Here is a 24,499-nt window from a genome sequence, read left to right as displayed (position 1 = left end):
AAAAAAATGATCTTATAGTCTGGGGTGCTTTATTTGTTGCATTAAGTGATGACTGCATTGTTCAGACTGTAGAGATAAAGCATTTGCCTATTACTTTATATGCTCAACATTTTTGACAGCAGTTAGAGCGTTTAGAATGATTCGCTATATGAAGCTATGGCACTACAGGAGTTATTTTGAAACTGATGGTGAAATGAGCAGAATAGCAGCATCTTGGATCTGCAAGATGATCCTAAAGCATCTGATGGTTAAGTTCTTAAGAACTAAACCTAGTGAGTTAGTAGTTACACTTCATTTCTGTATAGGTGAGATAATTAAAAGTACTCTACTGCATGTTGGCTTCAGTATAGTACATGTTGCCTTCTTACATATGTGCAGGGATCCCTATAGGGTCACTTGCTGTTTTGTCTCAAAGCCTGTTTCTGATGTCTTTGTTATCTTTCAGTGCCACTTGAAGATGAGAAGTTTTAATCCTTACCTCTTGTCATCTAGGGCTTAGCAGTAGGGGAGAATGTTTTTAAGGGGTTATGTTAAAGCTCAGGATCCCCTAAGGAAAAAGCACCACACATCTTTAAGAGTAGGTGGAATCACCAGGAGCTGAGATTTTCAGAGTCTCAAGCAATTATTTATGTTTTCAAGGTGAATAGGATGAAGCTCTGATTTCTTCACTGTTAAATTTGGCAAAAAGCGTGTAGTGCTTGCTTTTATTGAGCACTATGTAAAATACGTGCATACAAATTTAAGTTATAATCTGGACTAACTTCACTAAATAACAAAGAATCCAATTTAGAAAGCTGCTCAGAGATGCCATTAAATGGTTCATGAAATGAAATTTTTTTACACCAAAAACAGAATTTGCTCTATTTTCATCCCTGGTCCCTCTGCTGACTGGAACTGTGTCTCTTTCCTGGGTTAAAGAGTGTCCTTCATCTCCTGATGATGGTAATCAGGATGTCTTTGTGGATTTTAGTCTTCCCCACCTCCTTTGTCTCTATATATGAGATGAAAAAAGAGGAAATATGGCAAAAGACTACTGTGAATTTGAAGATTATTAGTGGAATTTAGTAACAGATAACGTAAAAATAAGGACTACTGTCCAAGGTACGTCTAGTTGAAGATATCCCTGCTCATTGCAGGGGAATTGGACTTGATGACCTTTGAAGATACCTTCCAACCCAAACTGTTATATGATTCTAAGATGTAAAAGACTTGCTGGATTATATATGGTAGCATGCTGACACAAGCTAAAGTGAAAATTATAATAGAATTACTTGTTTGCTAATCTAACACAGTCAAATCTGATCAACATAGCAATCATATCTCACAGGGAAGTTCTAAGTTGAAAAAAATTTCGTTATGCATGTGCCTAAGTGAGGATCTGTAGTGTTGCTGTCTTCTGAGGCTTGCAAATAATTTCACAAAAACTACTTGATTATATAGTCCAAATTTCCAAAGTTTGGAAAATTACTGGACTACTTCTGCATCTGCTTTGTGAACTGCTAGGTGAGTTTTGTCGGAAGGGCTGTCCTCCAACAGAGCAGACAGATAGAACAGGGGTTGTAAATTAAGCAATAAAAAAGGGAGACTTAAGTAATTTTAAGAGTGCAGAGACTGAGAACTTTTGTGTTCTTGATCTAGACATCAGCCAAATTGCTTGCTGTCTTGGGATGGAAAAATTAATGCTATTAGAGGAAGACTGAGGCTATATATCCTATCACAGGCTGCATTTGTTTTTAAAAAAAATGATGCAAATTATAATGAAAGGGATTGTTTGTTTATAGGTTTACAAAAGGATCTCAGAGGCCACACTTTTCAGCACAGTAGCTGGACAGGAAAAGCACATGGTTCTTTCCAAATGCTGTCAGCTGTGTCAAGCTTGTGGGAGAAACTTCACAAAAACCTGTGGAGAGATTTGTGCTGACTGGGCCAAAGAGAGAAACTCGGAGAGTAGTTGGAGGCATCAAACTGGATGGTATGGGCTTATATTAAATTTGTCCAGCTGTGAAACTTAACATTAGTTTACAGAGTACAGCACACAGCGGCCATAGGCATAATGAAGATTGGGCAGAAATGTTAATTTCAGTGAAAGCTAGGCATTGTTGTCATAGAGGATAATTATTTTTGGAGATAAGAGGCAAGGAACTAGATGAAGCAGTCCTGTGTGTGTCTTGATAATAGACCTACTTGACTTAATTTCATAATCTCCTGAGGGGAATATCTGAGAGAAGATTTTTTTTGTTTTGTTTTGTTTTGATTTGGGGCTTTTTGTGTGGTGTTTTTTGGGTTTGTGTGTGGTTTTTTTTTTTATATTTTTTGTTGGTTTTTTTTTTGTGTGTGTTATGTTTGGGCTTTTTTTTTTTTTTTTTTGTCTGCATTTGACACGAAAATACATAAATGGAAATTGCACTTTATATTTCATATCCTTAATTAATCATGTCTGTTCCAGAGATTTGTTTTATTAACTTTGGCTGTCCTAAAAGTAGGTTGTTTTTTTTCTCTTCTTTAAATAACGAGGTACAGGAGAAATTTCTAAGTATGCACTCTTATTTGAGGTTTGTGTTGTGATTTTGGTATGTGATAATGCAAAAGCGTGACATTGAAAGGAGAGAAAGCATTATGGGTGTACTATGTCTAAAACTGTCTTGAAACAGTTTGGTGGAGCTATGGAGGGCTGACTCTTCTGCACAAAGGTCTGGGGTTCTTGTAACTATGCATGCACATGCATTAGTTCAGAGACATTGTATTTGTTCACCGCTTCATTTCAGATAGTGATGTGCAGCAGGGATTCTGTTTAGGTTCTGCAATTGGGAACCGGAAATCCCAGCAATACGAAGAAGGCAGTGAAGCCGAAGGTTAACTGAGAGTTACTTTTTAGCTTACTTTTTCTTCTTGTTATGTTTCAGTTTCTGCCCAACCTGTCATAGTTTGGTTTTCTTTATGCCATCATTCCATAAGGACTGATTTAACTTACCTGGAAAAGCAGTCACTTAGAGTCTTAAACCAGCATTTTTGAGACCTATGCCTCATGTATTTGCCTTGTAAGAATTTACAGTAAGATCTCAAACAGTACCTAACTGGTGCAGTACCAAAGCATTTTTGTGCTATATTTTCCTAATGAGTACTAAACTGCCCCCTCAGTTTGAGTCCCAATGGCTTGTGATTTTTTTTTTTTTTTTTTTGCTGGTATGCCCCTGCTGTGTCCTCATACTAGTCTGCAGATTTCTTTTCACTCCTGCGCAAGCTAGCATGGATGGATATGGCTGGATGTCCCTTTGTCTTGCATTCAAACTGATTGCTCAGCTTAATCCACCAAAAAGTAATCAATTTTCACGGCAAAGAGATAAACATGGATGAATAAAGAGCTGCAAAATTTAAATTTATGTGAATGGAAAGTGAATATCTCAGTCCAATGAAAATGTCTTGTGAATTCTTTTTCTGTAGGGGCCAGATGAAACAGAATGTGAATTATAACATTTAAATTAATAAATTAAATTAGTGTGAGCTCTTTGTTTTCAGAGAGATCAATGTTGCTTTTTCGAGTAGATAAATAGCAAATGGAAAGAAAAATATAATAAAACTTTTGTTAAGACGGAGTAATGCAGGAATTTCCATCAAAGAAAATGCCTTAGGAAACTGATGAGCAAGATAAAGCAATCTGGAGTCTAGGCCTATTTTTTATTATTAATTTGACAGGGACCTGAAATGAAAATAATCCATCTCTTCGAAAAGTCTAGGGCTTAGAGGTGGGAGGAGAGGAGGAGCTTTAACCCTTTATATTTATACCCGCTCTTACCCCACTGAAGTGGCTACATTTGGTGAAACTTGTTTTTCCAGGTTAATGGGCTCAGTTTTTCAAAGCTCTGCAGAAATATTACATATACAGAATTATTTACATCCATCCATATCTACCTGACACCGATTGTTTCATTTATCCTCATTGCAGATTTGTTACTCTGCGCTGTGGAGCCATTGTGGATTCAATAGTACTGAATTTATTTGACTTTATTTCAAATAAAGAAAAAGGCAGACTGTTTAGTGGAATCCATTGCTTAGTGATGTTAAATCAAACATTTACAGAAACATGTCAAACTGCGTGGGATTACAGTAGGTTTATATGGGGACTAAATAATAGAAAACGAAGTCTGTAGGACAGATTTGTTTTGTGTTGAATAGCCTGATAATACTTAATCCTAAAGACAGTGTTTTGGAAAACAGACGATACCTCAACTAGACTACTTTGTTATCCATATAAATCAAAAATACATATGTATCTGAGTATTTTTGGATGGTGAAAGGGGGTTAAAGCATTCTGCCTTTTTTTTACTGAATTCTACAACTTTCCCATACTAAGTTGCTGAAAACTGCAAAGAGTTTTGGAAGTGTGATGAAGATACTATGAATTCTTGAGTCTTGGTTCTTACTGATTTTATGTGGCAGGCTCAAAAGTTGCGGCTGGCATAATTGTACGGATTTGTTTCCTCTTTCTGCTTTTATCTGCAAAACATATAATGATTTTAAAATTTTTCCTTTTTTTTTTTTTAAGGTGATTACCTTTTTATCTTTCTTGATAAATAGACAAAAGTTGCACTTATCAGGGGAACGCAAAACAGGTACTGACCTACTGCTAAAGTAGAGTTACGAAATACGTAAATACGTCTTGGGGCTTGCGAATCTCGGAGGCAACAAAGGCAGAGACCATGGGTCTCTCAGGCATGCCTACTAGGTTCGCGTCCAATACCTGCCCACTTGAAGCTGGCCTGGTGATCATCTTTGATCCTTGCTGGGTTCTATACCCACTTTTTAGTAACTTTGTTACTAAAATTAACTTTTTCATCAGGAAATATATCAGTTGTATGACTCAATTTTATTTTCTACAAGTTTGTAACATCCAGTTACAAACTGGCTTTATCTAGGGAAACCTTAGGATTTTTCTGATAGTGATTGTGGAAAGTGAGGATTTGACAGTGTGCACACAACTGAACTGTTATCTGGCAAGAGTCTGTAAAAAAAGGAGGGGGGGAGAAGGGTTTTATCTCTTTTCTATCCAGATACTTCCTTACTTGCTACTATATACTAGTAGAATTGCCCACTTGGGTGTTTATTTTAATAAACTTTGTTATAGCTTAAACTATCTCCTAGTATAGATGCTTGTAAGTAAGCCTGGCAAGTCTGGATGCCAGGAGTTGGTAGTGGGTTAGGTCTGAGATTTCAAGAGCATGAAAGACACCAGGGTGGGCTTTGCCTCTGGGCTGCAATTACGGTCAAAGCTTGTTAGTAAGATTCCTACTATAAAGGTTGTTGACTGTCTGCTTCTTTCTGTTTCTCCTAATTTTTCAGCTGGTGACTGTAGTAAATAAGTCTGATAAGGGTTGTTCTTTATCGTAGATTCCAGATATTTTGTGGCAAATCTTCCATATCCTAGTGGTCTGACAAGCTCAAGACTGTTTTATTTTAATTTTTTAATTTATTTGGGGGAAGGGGGGGAGCACAACTGCACAAAAAACATATACATGTTTCCAATCCTTTTGTGGCTGCCACAGAACAGTGGGAAGGAAGCAGTGCAAATGTTAGCCATGTGATTCTTGCTTTTGCACTTGGGTCCGTGAGGACCAAATACTGATTGCAGCTGCCTTGAAGTCAGTCTCTTGATTAAATGCTGTCATGTAGAACTGTGTTTTTAAAATGGGCTGTTCACCTGTCTGCAGAAAGTTATAAAGTAATTCAGTCACTTCTTCATATCCAGTGCCAATTTTTTATTTGTTTCCTTTATATGCAAGACAAAGTTATGTTATTGACAAATTTGTGATCCTTGTGCTTTTAATATAGAACAAAGTTAAACAAAAGAACAACTAGATACAATTTAGGTTGCACGTACTATAAAAATGTGTTGGCCCCCTAAATTTCACTAGGAAATAGAGCTCTTTCAAAACTTTATTTTTTGGTCTTCAGGTATATCTTTAAGTTGCAACTGAGAGTTATTACTGACTATTTCTTCGGTGTCAAACAAATATTGTGTCCAAGGGAATGTCAGGCATCAGAGATTTTATAGGAAAGCTGCTGTATCATTTCCTTCATGTTTGTTGGCCTGATCGTATTCTTTCAAAAAGAAAAGAGGAAGTCCTTATTAGGTCAGTAGTAGTTCTTAGACGAACAGAGTCATAGCTGACTGTTTCTGTCATAGGTTTCTGTCAGATATTCTAGTTTTCATCCTCTGGAAGTCTTGGAGCTAATGGAATTTTAAATTATCATTAGAGAATATAAATTCGCATGAAATATGTATCTAGAAATAGTAATAAATACAGACATTATCATATTTTCTTATGTTAGAAAAATGTGGTAATAGCTAGGTTTAATCTTTAAAAGCAAGCTGAGTTTTTCTGAACTAGTTTAAATCTCCAGTTATCCAGTTATATAAGTACATATGGCATTTACTGAATAGTACCTGTTCTTTGACTATAGGTTAACTGTGCACTTTTTTCTGGTCATTAGATTCTGATTTGTAGTGCATGTTGTGGTCAAGCCAATGACAGAAGGGGATGAAATTATAGACTTTAATAGCAGTGTGCTTTATGTGCTGGTCTTCTGAGCTCACTATAGATAGCTCCCTATTTTTCTCAACAAGAAAGCACTTAAGTTAATTGCTCCATTCGAAAGACATAGTAGCTCTTTCTGAGCAGTAAGTAGCCTTCCATGCATAGCTGCTGAAGTTTACAACACCTGCAGCTGAAGCAGTTTCTAAAAAAGCCATTAGTCTGCATGGAATTAAAAACACTGAAGTTAAAATTGTTATCAATGATGCAGTGTTGGAGCAGCCTAAAAGGTTTGGCTTTTGGTCTGTGCCTAGTGCTATCCAAAACAACATATAAAATTCTTTGTAAACTAGTTTTAAAAGTGTCTTGTTTATTCAGAAGCAACTGTGTACACTGTTTGTTCAGAGAGCAGACTCCAGTCAATTGTATGCCAGCCAACATCTGATTCCTCCTTAGAAAGAAACATTGCCTAATACAGATCATAGAAGACAAAGACCAAAGGGACAAAGTGCTAAAGATAAACAGCTCAATCCCCAACTGTTCGAAGGCCTCAATAAAGTCTCTGATTTACAAATTTGGGGTGGGACTCGACTGTTCCCACCTGCAAGCTTTGTCTGGCATCCTTGGCTCTAGCACAGTGAGGTGCTGGTATGTGTTGTGACCTCTTGTGCCCTGCAGGAGAAAAACACTGGTTTTCTTATGGCCCTAATCAGTAGGTTTCTCTGCAACTTTTCTTTATTGTAATTAAGGGAGGAGGTTTGACTGCTTGGATTTTGTTGAGGCAGTGAATGGAAAGAGCTACCAAAATAGTGTTTGAGACAATTGAATGTCACTGAAAGGTACTCCTACGGTCTAATAGTCTCAGAGCTGCTTTTTTAAACTGCAGTAGTAAGGGTCTGATTTCAGTAATGCAGTTTGTTGGATAGCTGTAAGAATAGTGTGGGTTTATGTAATCATTATTAAATTTTTTTAAATTATTTTTTTAATAAGCTTCAGCAGTGTCTGGAATGTTAAATAATGAGAGTGCCAAAATTTGGGTGGCTGGTTTAACTATTTTCAGCATTAATACAGTTCTTAGCTGGATCCTTATCTTTCCACCCAAAGATGTGAATGGGAAGCTAACTTAAAGTTTCAGTTCTCCTACATCCTTTATGTTTCTGGCTGCTTTTCATAATGAAATTCTGACTCGGTGGGGATGTGTATTTTAGTAAAACCTTAAAAAAGCAGTGCCAGCTTCTACAGGCTTGTGAGCCCAGTTCTGTGGAAGCTCAGGTCCCAAGTCAACATGTTTTTTTACAAACCCCTTTGTCAGTACATCTGCAGTTATTTTGTTCTGACCAACTGTCTGGCCCAGAGTACTTTAAGCAGCTGTGACTCTTTATGCTTCAGTTGTAGGTGTAGTGATAATGGATTGAGACAATAGTCACAACAGAGAAATGGTTTGACACTGGTTTAAAAATTCGCTAATTTTTAAACCAATATTTGTGGTGGGACAAGCACATGCAGGACTGTTGGCTGGAATTTTGCATGTGCGGTGGTTATGACAATTAATTGTCCTGTTGAATGATTGGCCTTTTAAAGTGTTATTTACATATCAGATTGAAATTATTTTCACTTTTAGAATTTAGTGTTTGGGGGATACTCATGTCGGCAGTAACTTATTACAGCCTTGATGCTATGGTGACTCTGCAATTTGTGTATATCATAGAATCACAGGCTCATTTAGGTTGGAAGGGACCTTAAAGCTCATCCAGTTCCAATGCCCTGCACAGGCAGGGACAGCCTCCACTAGACCAGGTTGCTTCAAACCCTGTCCAGCCTGGCCTTGAACACTGCCATGGAAGGGGCAGCCACAGCTTCTCTGAGCAACAAGCAAAACCTCCCTGTTAAGCTACATATGCATCAGTACCTTGTATGCTGTCTGACTGGGTTGTGTGCAAGTTTTCACAATCTAAATAAAAATGAATAATTAAAGTATTTTTAAAAATACTGTCTTTCAAAGAAGGACTTGTGTGGAAATATTTCATAAGAGACTCTGTATTTTTCTAGAACAAGGAAAAGGAAATCTGGCAAGCAAAGGAGAATACATGCCTGTGTGCTTGAACATACTACACTCATTACTTGTGCTTCCTGTCTTGTGCTGTTTATTAACTCATGTCCAGGCAGTTAATGCACTACAAATCTTTAAAATTGCGTTAGTTCTGTAATCACTAGTTGCAAAGGCACTATTCCAGGCCTCAGTGCCCCACTTGTTCTGGCTTTCAGGTGCACAGATACACTCTAGATTTTCAGAAATGGCCATGTGCTTGGTGATGGAATTAGAAGACATTTTTAGACTCAGATTAATTTTTCAATATTTCTTTTAAGTAAGCTTTTCGTTTTTGGTACATTTCCTGTACCTACTACTATTACTATGACATCTGTAATAGTATAAGCAATGGTGGTTTATGGATGCAAGTAGTCAAGTTGTCCCTCTTTACTGTTGTTGGTGAGAATTTACGATGGTTAGCTGTATGTACATGATTTATTTACTACTACTACCATAGCTTTTGAATCCTAAACTTGTCAGAAGAATAAAGAGGAAAATGTTACGGTGCTTATGTGAACTTAAGCAGTAAGGTGGAAAAATAAAGTTAGTGTTTTAAGTATTTGGTGATGAAAATTTAATGGGTAGTCAGGAATGCTGGAAGTGCCTAGTAACATGTTTTCACTAAATCTTAGCCTGAAATTTGCAGCAGACACTTTATGTGATGTTCTTACTGTTTAGAAATGTTATTCGTTAGTGCAAGGTGATGTATATTGTGGTCTAATTAGCCATCAGAAGCAGTTAATGTGATATTTCATTAACCTTATTGATATCTGTAATGAATGTTTATTACTGACAATGTAGGTGTTGTCCAGCTGTTAATGCAGCTTTAAGCTCGAAAAACAAGTCTTATATTCATGTATTTTTGTGCGTTTGTCTGTGCATTTGTCTGGGCGAGGGAAAGGCATTCAAAATGTCGCTGAGCACAGAGCTGAGCAAAGGTCAGACACAGTGCAGTCAGCTGCACTTAAAACTGTTCTTCCTAAGACTCCAACTTTTTGGAAGACCAGCGGTCATTAAATCTGTCTCTAGGCTTGGCTCTCAATGTCCATGAATAAAGAAGGAGCTTCCTTCTACCACCACTTGAAGAACAGAGTCCTCTCAAGGCCTAAACTGAGTCTGATCATTATCACTTGTTGCTATGCTTCAGATGGAAAACCTGATAGAGCTTTTAATACCTAGCCTGTCCAGGCATCGTTGTACTCAGTGCATGTAGTTTAAATGCCTCACTTGCGTTTTCCTATTTTTATCAATACATGCTATATTTAGTGTGTGAGTGAACATGTAGCCCTTCTTCATTCACTAATGAAGTTTTCATTTCTGTTTCTCCATTATTATGAGCAAATAGCCAAATGCAGTTTCAAAGTTCTTGAGTACCCTGAGGATTCATTGTTGTCAGATCAGAATATGTATAAATGGATAAGATTATTTAGAAGGTCTTAAGTACAGGTTGCCAAGTCGCTTTGATACTGAGCAAAAAAATCGCTGTAATGTCATAAATTTTGGTTTCTGCAGCATTTAGTTTTTAAAGTATATTATTTAAAAATTAGAAATTCTATGGTAACTGGCATCCACTACAGCCTCTGCTTTGCAGTGAACCTTAGTAGCATGCTTTCACCTGTCAGTTTCCCAGATTAAATTGATTTTTCCATTCTATTCCATGTGCTGTATGTTGTGTGATAGCGAGCTGTAAATGAAAAACACAGGCATGGGGAATTGTATGTCTATTGTAATTTTCTCTTCCTCATCTTCCTGACTCTTAGTTTACTAATTTGGGACTATTCAAGTACATTTGTTTGTTGTCACTGTTCTTTTAAACCTTACTTATTGTAATCCAGTTTTCTGTTTGGAAACCTTAATTCTCTGCAAATCTGAATTTGTGGAGGAAAGTAAAATGACATTTTAAGTACACTTATATTTGTGTGTTTTTGTGTTGTTTTTTTTTCCTAAGCTGGTTATATAAAACTGCTAAGGACCTCTGGAAAATAAGCCATTGGTTATAAAAGGATTATCTTACTTCCCAAACAGGTATCTGGAAAATGGAGAAGACTTTGAACAGAATTCATCCAGTTTCTGATCCAGAAGCAACGTATTTCCTACAAGTGTCATGGGAAAAAGATTTAGGTGCTGGCTTTGGTATAACACTAACTGATGGTCAATGTGCATGGACTGGGGCAGGTAATAATGTAAAGCAAAAAAACCCAAGCCTGTATTAAGTTATTACTGTTCTTTATTATTATTACTGTTCTAGATTATTTTTTGTTATATGAATAATTTTCTAGACTGTGACCTGCAGCTTGCATCAAAAACTTTTTATGAACATCACTTCTTCCTGGTGAAAGAGGAGGTGTAGTTCATGATCTTCTGGGAAGTGTTCAGAGGTCTTTCAAATTTGGAAAGACTCTGTGTCAAACCTAATACTAATTCATTTAGCATATGGATATGCAATATTTTGTTCTTTCTTAAGAATTTAATGGAGTGCAGTGATATTGGAGGAGTACCACTTACATGTCTTCTCCAGATTCTTGAACAGTTATGCAAGTTGCATTTGCAAACTGTAGTTCAAGAAGCTTTTAATTGCAGATGGTTTTTAAGCAGTTTTATAAAATCTTAATAATTAAAGGTAGCTCTGTTTGGTACTCAGGTGAATTTTAGAGAAGGAGAAGGGACTAGATTTTTTTTTTTTTCTTGGCACAAGTTGGAAGAAAACCTGAATAAGAAAATGGGTCTTTTAATAGGTGCGTACTTCTTTCATTCATGCTTAACGAAAAGAAGAAAGATTTGTGTGTTCATTTAGGTATGTGTCAAATGCTTGATCAGAAGCCCTTCTCTCAGTGGCAAAAATATTTCAGAGGGAGGAAAGAATAATATATTTCACAGCATATTGTAGGTGAAAACATTTCCTGACTCTTTTTTTTCTATTTCTGACTCTTCATTTTCTATAAGAATATATGACCATGTAGTTCCTTCCTTCCTTCTTTCTCCCTGCCCAGCTGACATTGTTTCCCCCCTGCTCAGTTCCTGTGTAAACCGAGCTTTCAAATAGGCCTTATCTATCTATCTATCTATCTATCTATCTATCTATCTATCTATCTATCTATCTATCTATCTATCTATCTATCTATCTATCTATCTATCTTATCTATCTATCTATCTATCTATCTGTTTACCTACCTACCTACCTATGTGTCTATCTAACAGGGCTTTGTGTTTGTGTGTATACAAACTATGTGTGTATATATCTAGCTCCTATGTATAAAAAGAAGCTTAATCATTCATTAACCTTATTTTGAATACAATGTTTACTTTTTTTTTCTTTCAAACCTAGGAAATAAGACTAATTTAAAATATGTCTACCTATGCATTAAAACAGCTCTTCCATATTCCTTTTGACATTTCAAACACACTATTGATTAAGAGTTCCTGCACAAGACATATGCATATATTCCCCTGCTGGTTCACTATGGTCTGGCATGAAAGGTTTTTCTTTCTTGATTTGACAATAGGATAGTCAAACTATATATTTTCAAAATAACAAAAGGGATGTTAACATTGATAAATGCCTAACTAATTGAGCATACTAGTTTTTCTGTTTAAAGGCTTTTCTGGTTGTTCTTACATAACTTAAAAATTCCCAGTTTAAAATTCATGACAAGCTGATTCTTTGAATCTCTTATTTTTCTAAGTAAAAGCTGTGTTACTCTAACTGGAAGAGTATAGAAAAAATACATAAACACAGTTCTCGTTTTGTTAACTTCCTGCATCTGGCAGAACGGCTTATAATTTTCCGAAACAGAGAACCAGTGAAAGCAAGATGATCTCACTCTATTGAAAGAAAAGAAAGAAACCCACAGCCATTTAGCATGAGCACAAGGGATTCATCCAAAGGAGAATACTTCTATTTCTTATGCGATCCATTTCTAAGGAAACCCTATTGAATTTGCAGTCCTTTCAATAATTTCTTTAGGAGTTCAAGTTCTTATATGCTTTTTCTAAGTTATTACATCATGTTTGAGAGTGCTTAGACTCTAAATTCAAAATCTGGGATGAGGGAAAGCTCTAATCAGAAAATTCTTGCTATGGGAAATCCCTTTTGAGTTTCTCGTGCTGTGGATTATTTTGTTTGGCAAAACCTACCAGGAAGTGAATGGGGGTTGCTGATGGAGTTCTTTTATGGGTTTTATATATTGAATGTGATGATGAAAAGTGTTAGGAGTCTTATTTAAGGATGGAGAAAAAAAAAAAAGTAAATCTTGGGAGGGAGGAGAAGCACACAAATACGCAATATGATCTAATGTATTAAGTTGGTATTGGGTTAAAGAATTACAGGTATGTGGATTTATACATTCCATGTTTTGCTAATGATCAGTTTTGCTAGTTCTATAAGGTAGAGGAACATGCAGCCAGGTACAGGCACCACTGGAGAAAAACCCAAGTGCTCTATTACAGCATATGTTAGTAACTTTGGTTTTTTAGCTTTTTTCTTTTCATTAAAGATTTATCTCAGTGTTGTTGTTCTAGACAAACACTTATTTCAGCAGTTATTTCCAACTTACTTTTTTCTTCCCCTCTTTGACTCATTCTGCAGGCGATTCCGTATTTCTGTCTCTACTGTTTTGAGGGACTTGAGTGGATTGCTGATGTACTAGTGGCTTCTTTTCTTTCAACCTGTCTTGCATCCTGTACAAGAAATAAGCTAGGTAATCAGGAAATTGGTGGTTGTGATTTATAAAGAAGATAGAAATGTTTTGATGGTAAATTTCTTGTGTGCTTTTCTCACTCAATTCTTGCTATATTTGGTGGATTGTTAGCTCTGCAAAATAACTGTTCAGCAGCACTGTACCCCCAATTTTTCACTGACATGTAGGCTTAGCTTTTTCCCCTGACAAAAGTTCTACTCTTTACGTGAACGTTAAAAGTACTGCTTTGAGTTTAAAAAAAAAAGATGCAGGTGGCAATTGTCAAAGTCTTAAGCCTTTCTGCTAACATCCGTTTCATGCTTAAAATACTTTTTAAGTATCTTTGAAAATACTTCTGCTACTTCATCTAAGATCACAGAATCCCAGGCTGGTTTGGGTTGGAAATGACCTTAAAACTCATCCAGTTTCAATCCCCTGCCTTAGGCAGGGACACCTTCCACTAGATCAGATTGCTCAAAGCCCTATCCAGCCTTTAGATGCATTCAGTTATGTTGAGGCTGAGAGTTGAACTACTTGGTTTACAGTGAGGTGGGGAAGAACTGGTAACACGTGCAATGGCCAGTGTAAGTTTAAAGCCTCCTGCTTTGCATTGACCTTTGTGATGATATGAAGTCCTGTTCTGAAATACCTGTCAGTCTTAATGTGTGAGGATTAATGCAGAGCCGATGTTGACTTAGTAGTTGCTTGCTTGTAGGTCTGCTCATGTTTTCAGTGCTGCATGCTGGCTTTGCTCTTGTTCATGCCCCATATGCCAGTTGGATAGGTGTGGTGCACAGGGATCGAGGCAGTGACTCAGCATTGGAGCTAAATTGTGGCTTTGCACTCAAAGTGCTGTTTGAACGAGTAGTACTAACTGGCTACATACATTGTACTCTGTCTTAGCCTCTTTCTCTTCCTCTATTAGGTAGGGGGTTTACATCTTAGGAAAAGAGATGGTTGTGATGTCCGTCCAGAGAAGAAAGGATTCTGCTGTGCCTTTATCGATTTCTCTGTGTCCTTGTTCCATGTTCCTTTTCATAAACATTTTTCAAACCTTAGCTTAGTGAAGAGGGCTGCTGTTGCCCTTACTTTAGCTCTCCTTGAATTTTCCTTTTGGGTTGTACAAATAAGTTTGAAAAGTATAACGTTCTTCAAACGACGATACCAAGATATAAATGTTTTGAATCATTAGTTTATTAGGTGTCTCAGAGTATTTCAGTGCCCTAAAGCTCATCAGTCTTAGGCTGCATACAAAAAAACATTTACGTACAATTACCTATTGCATCTGCTGAAATGGACAGCAGAATAGTTTCTGTTTTGTGAGATGTGCTTTTACTAGGAACACACATTTGTGAGATGTGCTTTTACTAAGAACACACATCTTCAGCTTACAAATCTGTAGGAACGTACAGTTTAATATGCCACACTTCTTCCTTGCCTCATTATTCCACCCATCTCCTTTTTATTTTTCTTTCTCTGCAATATAGGTAATGCAACTTAAAAGGTGAGGATAGAAGCACCTTCTCCAATTTGGGAATACTGATTATGAAGTTGTTTTGTTTCTGGTTTATTGTAATGCATGTTCCATAGCATTCCTCTATTCTTTTTGACATATAATGACATTTCTGCAGTTTCTGCCATCTGCTGAATGTTTGTGGTGTTGCTGATTTTGTAAAATACTGTGTGTCATACCTTGTCCTTTTACTTTATGTTAGGTTACTGTAAGTGTGACAGGTTTCCTCTTGTATCTTTGAAAGGAGAGCAGAGAATACTCATTTTTAAGTGTTTTCTTAAGAACAATATAGGGAACTTTGTGACAGATTTCAGACTGCCATACACCTGACATTTTTCATCTTTGCATGACAGAGACTGAATTGCTGATATTTATGAGACTAATTCCATTCTTTTTCCTTGATTTTTTACCTTATAACTTCAAAGCAGTTCAGTTCCTTTGCATCCCTTTGCTTTCTGGCTTTCGAAGGACCTAACACATTTGAATCTGCTAGGAAAAAAACCCTTGTCCTAGGGGATAACTAGTGTGATTCTGACCCACTAATTTATCCTTTTAAATGAGCGTATCTGCAGGCTGAGATTTTTCACAGAAAAGGGTAGCTTCTCTTTGTGTCAACCTTTTGTTTCTTTGAAGTGGTGACATTAGCATGCTCTCTCCTGCCACCTGCATCTTTTTCACGTAACTGTTCTCCCTTGTCTTATAAACAGAGTAGTAGAATGGGGTGTTCATGACTGATCTGCCTTAGCAGATTTTGCAGGCGTATGGTAATGTAATCACTTAAAGTGTTTAGAAAGGTAGTATTTCTTTGTGTGCACAGTGAATGTATTTGTGAATAGATGGCTAAACTGATTACTGCGACCAGTTATTAAAAAAAATAAAATAAAGGGCACAAAACCCCAACAAAAAAACGCAACAAACCCCTCTCGGTTAAGTGTAAGATTGGTAAAGCTTACATGTTTTCCATACTTTGAGTTGTGTAGAGAGGAGGACTACAAAAGCTAATACTTATGAACAAAGGCATTTGTATAGAGAAGAAATACAGGTATTAATTAATAAAACCTAATTAGTAGGTTTTTAAGTGGGGTACCTCTTTTTTACTGGGTTTCTGAGTTGGCTTTTGATGTGTGTGTGTGTCTTTTTCTTTTTTTTTTCTTTCCTTTTTTTTTTTTTATTCCCAAGATGTTCCAAATTAATGTCTTTTTGTATAACTTGCTCTCTCAAATTCTAGACAGGTTTAAGAGCAGGTAGGGGCAAGTGACAATCCAGAGCAGTCTTGCTCAGAAGATTGGCCAGAAGAAAAGGAAACACTTCTGTTAATTAAGTAAACAATCTAAAATACTGTATTGGTAAGCTACACATGAAAGCCTGCAGTATGTTATAGATGTCCTATCTTTAATTTAGAGTCTTTGCTTACATCTGTCTCTGCAAGAAAACTCTGCACTCATTGAGATCGTTATTCTGATTAACATTTGATCTTTAAAAGTTCTAAGGAAACACTATGTAGAATAAACTAAAAAGGAAGTAAGATAAGCAGGGGCCCAGGAGGTAAAATCAAGAACTGTTTCTTGCTACTTGTAGCGAAAGATGGTGGGTTTTGGTAACCTGCCATTTCATTTTGAGGTTTTACCAAGACTTAGGAAGAAATAAATGATCAGAAGCAGATGGTAAAGGTTATCATAGCTTTTAACAACAGTACATCTTTATTGGCCTATTCTGTACTGTATTCAGTCATTCTTCATCTTCAAAGGAATGGAATAAAATTTTCTTCATAGACCTTATGTAGTGCAAACTGGAAACACATCCCTCATTTCGTGGTGTTTGAGTGTGAAGGGTAAAACAAGGATTCTTGAGTCTCTTGGTGTAGTTTCATTTGTAAATTGACAGCTTGTTTTTTCTTCAGATTGTAAGTTATAAACTAGGAAAACTAGGTTAAGAATGTGTGAGGAGGCAATATCATCTGTTGTTTTACAGGGTTCAGATTACATGCTTTCAAAGAGACCTCAGAGGGCACAATAAATCATAGTTCAAACGTTCCACTTTCTGTTATCAGGTTAGTGTTATTCAGAATAAGTTTAGGCAAGTAGAATTGTGCACTGGTAGCAATAAACCATTTTTAGACAGAAAACGAACAAAACTAAATTCTTAGGAAAAAGCAGTATTCCTGCTACCTTTCTATTAGCATCTGGCACATAGTATGTCAAGGAAAGAATAGTCTCCATTAAGATATTAATTTTGCCTATTCCTTACAGTATGTGTCTGCCTGTATGTTCATATAAGTATATATACATGCTCACATATACACGTATTCACAAATACCCATAAAGGTATTTCTCACATGTCTCTTTCTGATAGTGTCCGAAGCTGAAATTTCTAGGGAGGCTGCGGACATGGAAATGAACAGAGAAAAGTATGTTGAAGAACTGAAGAAAGCATTGATAGCTGGAGAAGAATCAGTTGGCAGATACAACTTTGCTGTTTCAAGGGATGATGAAAATACGGAGTGTCACTTCTCCTATGAAAGAAATCTGAAGGATGGCTCTGTAAGTATAGTTAAATGTTTCAATTTGAATGTTAAACTATAGGAAGGACCTTTTTGGTACATTTCTGTATTTTATTAGATTATTTGAAATTGACAGACCTGCAATACATATTTCTAACTGCATATTGTGTGCTCTGCCATGGGCCAAACTAGAAACAAGTTTGAGTTTTTCTGGTACCAGTAGAAGCTGGTACCAATATAACTATTTCTGTGTTACTTTCTTAAATGCTACTGCATAAGAATATTATTTGTCTATGTAAGTTTTGGATTAGTGTAGTAATAGGCTGAGGGGGAATGGCTTTAACCTGAAAGAGGGGAGATTGGGATGAGCTGTTAGGCAGAAGCTCTTCCCTGTGAGGGTGGTGAGGTGCTCGCACAGGTTGCCCAGAGAAGCTGTGGCTGCCCCATCCCTGGCAATGTTCAAGGCCAGGTTGGACGGGGCTCAGAGCAGCCTGGTCTACTGGAAGGTGTCCCTGCCTGTGGCAAGGGGGTGGAACTGAATAAGCTTTGATGTCCCTTCAAACTCAAACCACTTTATAATTTTATATTTTGGGTATACCTGCACATTGAAGATGCAGTTCAGTATGAAGATGGTATATTCCATGTAGTATAGCTTTATTCTTAATTCCTAATTTAGGAAGTATGCTTTCCTTTTAAAATTACAAATGCCCAAAGCATTTCTGCTGTGCTTGTTTCTTCTTTCGTCTCTCTATATGCACATAAATAAGGAAAAATATTAAAATTTAAGTAAGATTATTTTCAAATGCAAAAACATACTTTTGAAATGAGCTTTTTTATTTACCTCAAATCTTTTGGAAGCTAAAGCGAAAATTGTTTCCTTCTTGAAATTGCATTAAATTACAGCTGCGTATGCGATTCCATTTTGGTTTCTTGGCTGCCAAGAAAATGGTCCTTTTAAAGCAAGAAAGAAACCAGTACAATCTGTATTTGTAGATACTTTTGGTTATTTTGTGTTGTGATTTGGTGTTAAAGCTTTTCTGGTGAAGAAAGTAATTTAAGGTAATCTTCCTTGTTTGTACTCTTAAAAAAATTAAGGTTTTGATTTCCTTCTCCCTCCTTAAAAATCAATGCTCAGCCTTCAGTGTTCTGATTGCTATGCATGCTTTTATTTTTAGATGTCTAAAGAGTGTTCTTAGAAAAGATGTAATTTCTTGGGTGAAAATATACCTCCCTTCCCCACCCCCATCCCCCCCCTTCTCCCCAACTAGTGCCTACAAATAAAACTGCCAAAGCCTTTGCGAGAATTACAAATAGCTTTCAGGTATATAATAGCATATGTTTCAAACATCTTGCAGCTTCTCTGTGAAAGCACTTATTATGTGTATCGTTCAGTATTAAATTAGGAAATTCATTTTCCTGGGCTCTGTACATCCAGTGGGCTGAGATTCAGCTAAATGTACATTTACTGCAGAGGAAGCCTAGAGAAACTACCCTGTAACTTAAATGTGACTTAAATTCAGTGTTTTATCTGTTACCAATACTTATTTTTCTTACTGGGTATTTGTATTTTGTCTTTATGTCTTTGGCTTAATCAGTATGAAAATGTTATCTTTTCATATTTCAGGAACTCTGTGTGTGTGTGTGTACCGTCGTGAGACAGGTTAGTTTTACCCTACTGATGATGTGTTGTTGCAGTAGTAATGCTGCTTGGTATGAGAGGAACCGCAGGTTCAGACCCCTGGTGTGTGTGCTTGGCTGAAGAGCCACTGGCGTGAGGCTACCATCTGCGGGCTTATGACTGAACACCTCTAAGTCAGAATCCCGCCTAGACATTTGATGATGTGCTGTTGTGTCGTCGGTTGCTAGAGATTGACCCAGGAGATGACAGTCTTGTTCAGAATTCTTGGGTAAAGCCCTTTCCAAATCTTCATTAGCGAAGGCAAGTCATCCTCACAGGAGAAGGAAAACTCCTATCTTCAAACCCGGCTGATGGAGCTCGTCTAGCCTTGTATGGTCCTTTATCTAAGAGAAGGACACTCTTACAAAACCTACAACCTGAGGACTTTGCTGTCACCATCCTAGCTAGCTAGGCCATGGCAGTTAAACCTCAGGTGTAAAGGGTGGGGCCAGTTCCACGCACACTGTGCCTCACCTACAAAATCCACTGCGCAGGCTGGAGGGGTTTACTCACACTTGCAAAGCCCTGTAGCAACAGGTGAGGGATGAAACGGCAGGTGACAAGGTGCACTGGAAGCTGCAGATCCAGCCTTGCATGTGGGTCGTTCAGGACATCGTTCGCTCGAGATTGTCCCAGGAGATGACGGTCCTGTTCAGAAACATCCTGAATGCTCAGGCAGCCTTTTCCAACCAGATTTGCCTATCCCACATTGCTCTTAGTCATCGTGCTTGTAGTAAGCATGGGTAAAGCCTTTCCCAAATCTTCACTCGCAAAGCCAAGCCATCAATCAATCAATGTATATGTGTATAAATTGCCACATGGGCTGGGTAGGGGGTAGCAGGATGGTGATGGAGATGTGTGAGTGGAGGAAGGGGAGCTTTTCGTTAAACTGTGTCGCATTTCTTTTGTTAGATGTGCTACCTGCAGTCAAACTGAGAGAGGTAGTTAATCTTCATGTTTTTGTTTAAAAATGTGGGCATAAAGGAAAAGCAACAGTTATTTCCAATTTTGACGGTAGGACACTTAATACTACTTTAAAGTTCCCTACTTCTCTCCTACCCCATTCTATTATTAATAACCATTGTGAAAAGAGTCCATTAAATTGTTGGGAATAAGTAGAAGATTACTATTCTTAAACCAATGTTTTTATCATCTGATACATAACAAAAGGAGAGGGTACAGAAAGCTATGCATAAAATGTGCTTGGCTGTGTTTGAATGCTGAATCTTTAGCTTAGTCTTAAATAATGCAGTTAACTCTTTTTAGTTAAAAAAACCCCAACCAAAACTCCTGAAATGCATTGTTATCTTTTGTGAGATGTAAAATGCTTATCAGTTCATGCAGCTGTCTATTATTGGATTTTTTTTAATCCAATGAGTACACAGTTTCCTAAGAAGAAATTTAATACTCTTGGAAAATCTGTATGCCTTTTTTTAGAGGTATATGCATGCTTGTATACAGAAACTTAATTATATTTCATCAATTTTAGTGAAACATACCTACAGGATGATGTTGATCGCCAACAGTCATTTATGTCCATCTCAGCCAATAATTTCCAGTGCAGTGCTTTGCCACTGTTTTCCGTCCAGCCTGGGTATAACACTAATTCCTATAAAAGATGAAGAGTACAATGTCTACAAAACAATTTGACATTTTTCTTCTGAATACATCATAGATTCAGTTGAGTTATGTCCTGCACCCTTACTTAAAAATTTTATCTATGCAGTCTATAAATAATTACTGGCTGAAAAGTCTGTGAGGTTTAGGTACATGATGGGTATACCCAAGCTGGAATGTGGTTGTTAAAGCATCTTAAGGAATTTGCAGTGGTGAATTTTTGCAGCCTGTGGGACAAGCTGCTTCATGTTCTGTCTCCTTGCTAAGAAAATTCACATTTATTTGTAGATACCATAGTTTAAATGAATACTCTTAAATAACATTCTTGGTGCATTTGCATTTCGCACTTGTCTGTAATAGCATGGAGTTTACCAATTTTTGTTACTTTAATACGCAAAGAGAATGTATTTGATAAAGCAGAGAAAGAATGTTAAGCTATAATTCTTTTTTTTCTTCTTTTTTTTTTTATATATATATCACATCCATGTTGGACAAGTATACTGCTACATCTGTGTATACCACCTTGGGGTATCAGTTGATTCCTGTGGTATTTGAAATAATTTTTACATTCTTTGGAGCAGCTTGCTAAAGAGCTGCTTAACCTAAAATTATGTGCCAAAATTATATAGGGCAATTGGTATGGATTGGACAAAGAAATGGAAAATACACTGTAGGTAACTATCCTGAATTGGCAGTACAGTACACTAGATGACTTAATAGGTATTCTTCATCCGCAAAACCTGTGAATCTCTGCTAGCCTGCCCAGACTGTGCTCACACATAGTGTCTTCACTAAGGAACTTGTATTTACAGATACAGACACACACATGTTGAAGAGTAGTAGGCTGGAGGATGTAGATCTTGCCTCATGAGAACAGGTCTGTCATCCCTTATTGGCTGCCACAAGTTGGTTGTTCAAAGTTTGTTGTGACTTTTGTAGTCTGGGTGGAGGATTTGAGGGCGGTTGGTCTGAAAGATGATTCTCCACAATAGCAGTAAAACCTGACATTGTAAACACCTCCTCATTGAGGTAAACTTACAAACAAGCTGTTGAAGATCAGATTGGTTTTCCTTTCTTAGCTGGTAGGGAAGAATAATTATCCCCTATTTGCTTATGGAAGATTATAAATTTAGAGATTAAAAACTTGTCTGTGGCTCCTTAAAATTACTTCCCCCTCTTTTGTGCTGCTAACTAAGGCTGAATTTATACCTGTTATTGAAAGCCCTATTTTGAAGGCAAAGGAGAGAGACCCTACAACAGCTTAGGGGAGAGTAGGAAGACAGGATGCATCCAGATGTGAAATCCCTTTGGATATTTTTATGTAATTTTTACCTTCAGTGTAAGTAGAGATCAGGGGAGTCATTTGCAGCATCTGTCAGTCATTCAGAAGACTACAATTTACAACCTAATTCAGCTGTTTAGCTGATAAAGAAATAGGTTCCTTCCCTGAACTGATGTCTACTACCACAGCTAGATGCTTAAAGGTAAATGCTTGCAACTACTCCAGGAGTATTCCTCATATTCTTTATACTCTTTATACTATTTTTTATGTAATGAATGAGTCTACTTAGGGTACTGATTATTTTTTATTTTTTTTAATAAATGGAAAACTTCCCCAAGTCACAAATAATTAATATCTGGTTTAGAAGAGATATATATGTGACATATTTCTTTTGCAGTGTCATAGTGGCATGGGATTTTGAAAGTGTCAGAATTATAATCATAATCTAATTTAAATCCATACGGATTTAGGACTTTCTCACCTATGTGAAAAGGTGATCAAAAAAAGATAAAATGCTATGTGAGTTTTATAAATGCTTGTTCTAGCTGCATCTCAGCCTGATGTAACTGAGCCTAAAAAATTATACTTTTAAAAATCCTGATGTATTTTGTGATTTATCTTCCTTATGACAGGTGGCTCTGCCATGGGGCGTTCAGCAGTCTGCCCTCAGGAGCTGTTTTTAGGGAGGTGAGGGCAAAGTAGTCTGTTAAGAGTCACATTAAAATGACAATGGGCTTGGTATACAGTGGGACTTGTGTGTCAGGCCAGCTGCAGTACAAAATGGGCCACACACACAGAGATCTCAGTGAGGGGCCATTGAGCCTTCGCCAACTAAACTGCTGCCACCTAAACAAACATCATCACAGAGTCAGTGATTTAGCGCTTGATCTAAGTAGGTGACCACTTGGAAGTAAATCTTTCTAAGTACTTTAGCGAGTCTCTCCACATATAATAAATAGTGGAAATCCGGCAAGAGGGTGTTTTTTTTTGTTTGTTTTGTTTTGTTTGTTTTTTTTTCCTCTGGCAATTTCATTGATTAAACAGTCTTTGATAGACAATTATTTGAGTGCTAGCAGGCTAACAGTATTCTTTTTTTCAGTAACGTGGCAGTCTCTCTTTTTTTTTTTTTTCCTTGCTCTTTGTGTAAATTTGTAAACAGGGGGAGGGTATGAGCTCAAGTAGTTCCACCTTAGATACAGTACTGATGCTGATTAGGCTGATGGAAGAGATACTGTTATTTGTCTCTGCCATTTCCTGTGTCTGCTTTTCCTTGGTCGGTTGTGAGTTCAGTATGAGTTTACAACAGGTTAAAATAGTTGGAGAAGTTCATAATTGAAACTTTTCACAGCATTTTACTGAATGAGTGAGGTGAAATCGGTAGAGGGCTTTATGCTGTCCAAGTTGTTTTGGTTCAAGGTTTGAATAGCTACTTTGCTCCAAACCACCGAGGATATGTTGTTTGGATAACAAAGGTCACTGAGAGTTCAGATTGTTTCCCAGGCAATTTGACTAACTGCTTAACTGAAAAGCCGGGAGGATGAAATGATTAATTTCTGTGTCAGTGTAAAAGCAGTGTTTCTTTATCATTTATATCCATGTATATGGATTTAAGAGTGTGCCTTTGAATGAGTTTCTTGTAAGCCTGGTTTAGACATAGCTCACTATGTGCCTTATATAATAAAAGCATTGGGTGTTATTTTTTGTATTATCTCAGAGTTCTAAGTGCTACATGATTTTCCCCATTTTGCCTGGCATGTACTTTTAGGAACTCTTCAGGTCTTGTGTGTTCACTTTAAATGCAGTGGATCACTTCTGTAGCCTTGAGGTAAGAAAAGTTGTTTGGGTGGTGTTTTGTTTTTTTTCCAAATATTAATATGTGTTCAATATTTGACAAAAGTCCTGGAGAACGAAGTTATTCTGGTTTTTCTTGTTTATTTTTAGTAAGCTATTTGATTGCTGCTTCTGGTAAGCAATGGTTTGAGAACTGTTGGGAAGTGCATTTAAAATACTGATAGTATATACCTTTAAAAATGAAGGATTATTGAAAAAGGAAGGCTCAAACACTGCACTGAAACATTACCTGTTAGTATTTGTGGATTTCACAACTGTCCAACTAAATAAAAATCATAGTTTAACTGTTTTAAGGCTTATTGTAAACGATGCTGTAAAAGGCATTTTCTTATTTCATGAGTGCAAGGACCGTCTAATTATATTTTAAAAAGCCTGTAAAATCTTCCTAAAATAACAGAGATTCATTTGGTGTATACAAGAAGAAAATTAAGTTGTGCCTTCTGTTGTTCCTGTGTTGTTTCCCCTTCCACCCTCTCAGTTCCTTCCTATTGGCACACCTACTGTGCATTTCAAATATCTGTACACAACAAGTCTTACTTTTACTTGTACAGCTGAGTACAAAATGCTTTAATTTTAGAAGGAAAAGATACAACTCATGGAATATTGACAAGTCTTAGTTTCCCAAGAAAAATACAGAGGACAGTAGATGCTGTAGAAAAGAGATTAGTGTGTATGTGGCTCTTGAGACTTCACTACAGGACTCTAGCGCCATATTCTCTGTGAGGATGAACAACAGTCAGAGCCTGAAGAGCAACAGGAATTT

At 37.0% G+C, this 24,499-nt stretch overlaps 1 protein-coding gene across 2 annotated transcripts in view; it reads left to right on the top strand.

Moving 5' to 3' along the window:
* Positions 1 to 10,619: 10,619 nt before the first annotated feature.
* Positions 10,620 to 24,499, top strand: part of XRCC4 (X-ray repair cross complementing 4) — a 169,433-nt gene continuing 155,553 nt past the window's right edge. For both annotated transcript variants that reach the window (XM_061478721.1, XM_061478722.1), the window contains exons 1-2: positions 10,620 to 10,794; positions 17,161 to 17,348. In XM_061478721.1, the coding sequence (XP_061334705.1) occupies positions 10,656 to 10,794; positions 17,161 to 17,348 (327 nt within the window). In that variant the 5' untranslated portion in view covers positions 10,620 to 10,655. The remainder of the gene's footprint in view (positions 10,795 to 17,160; positions 17,349 to 24,499) is intronic.

The sequence above is a fragment of the Pezoporus flaviventris genome, unplaced genomic scaffold, assembly GCF_033815535.1.
Source record: "Pezoporus flaviventris isolate CSIRO_AGI_PZ_B2104156 unplaced genomic scaffold, CSIRO_AGI_Pfla_v1 ptg000131l, whole genome shotgun sequence".
NCBI classification, from domain to species: Eukaryota; Metazoa; Chordata; class Aves; order Psittaciformes; family Psittacidae; genus Pezoporus; species Pezoporus flaviventris.
This window is presented reverse-complemented; position numbering and strand designations above follow the sequence as displayed.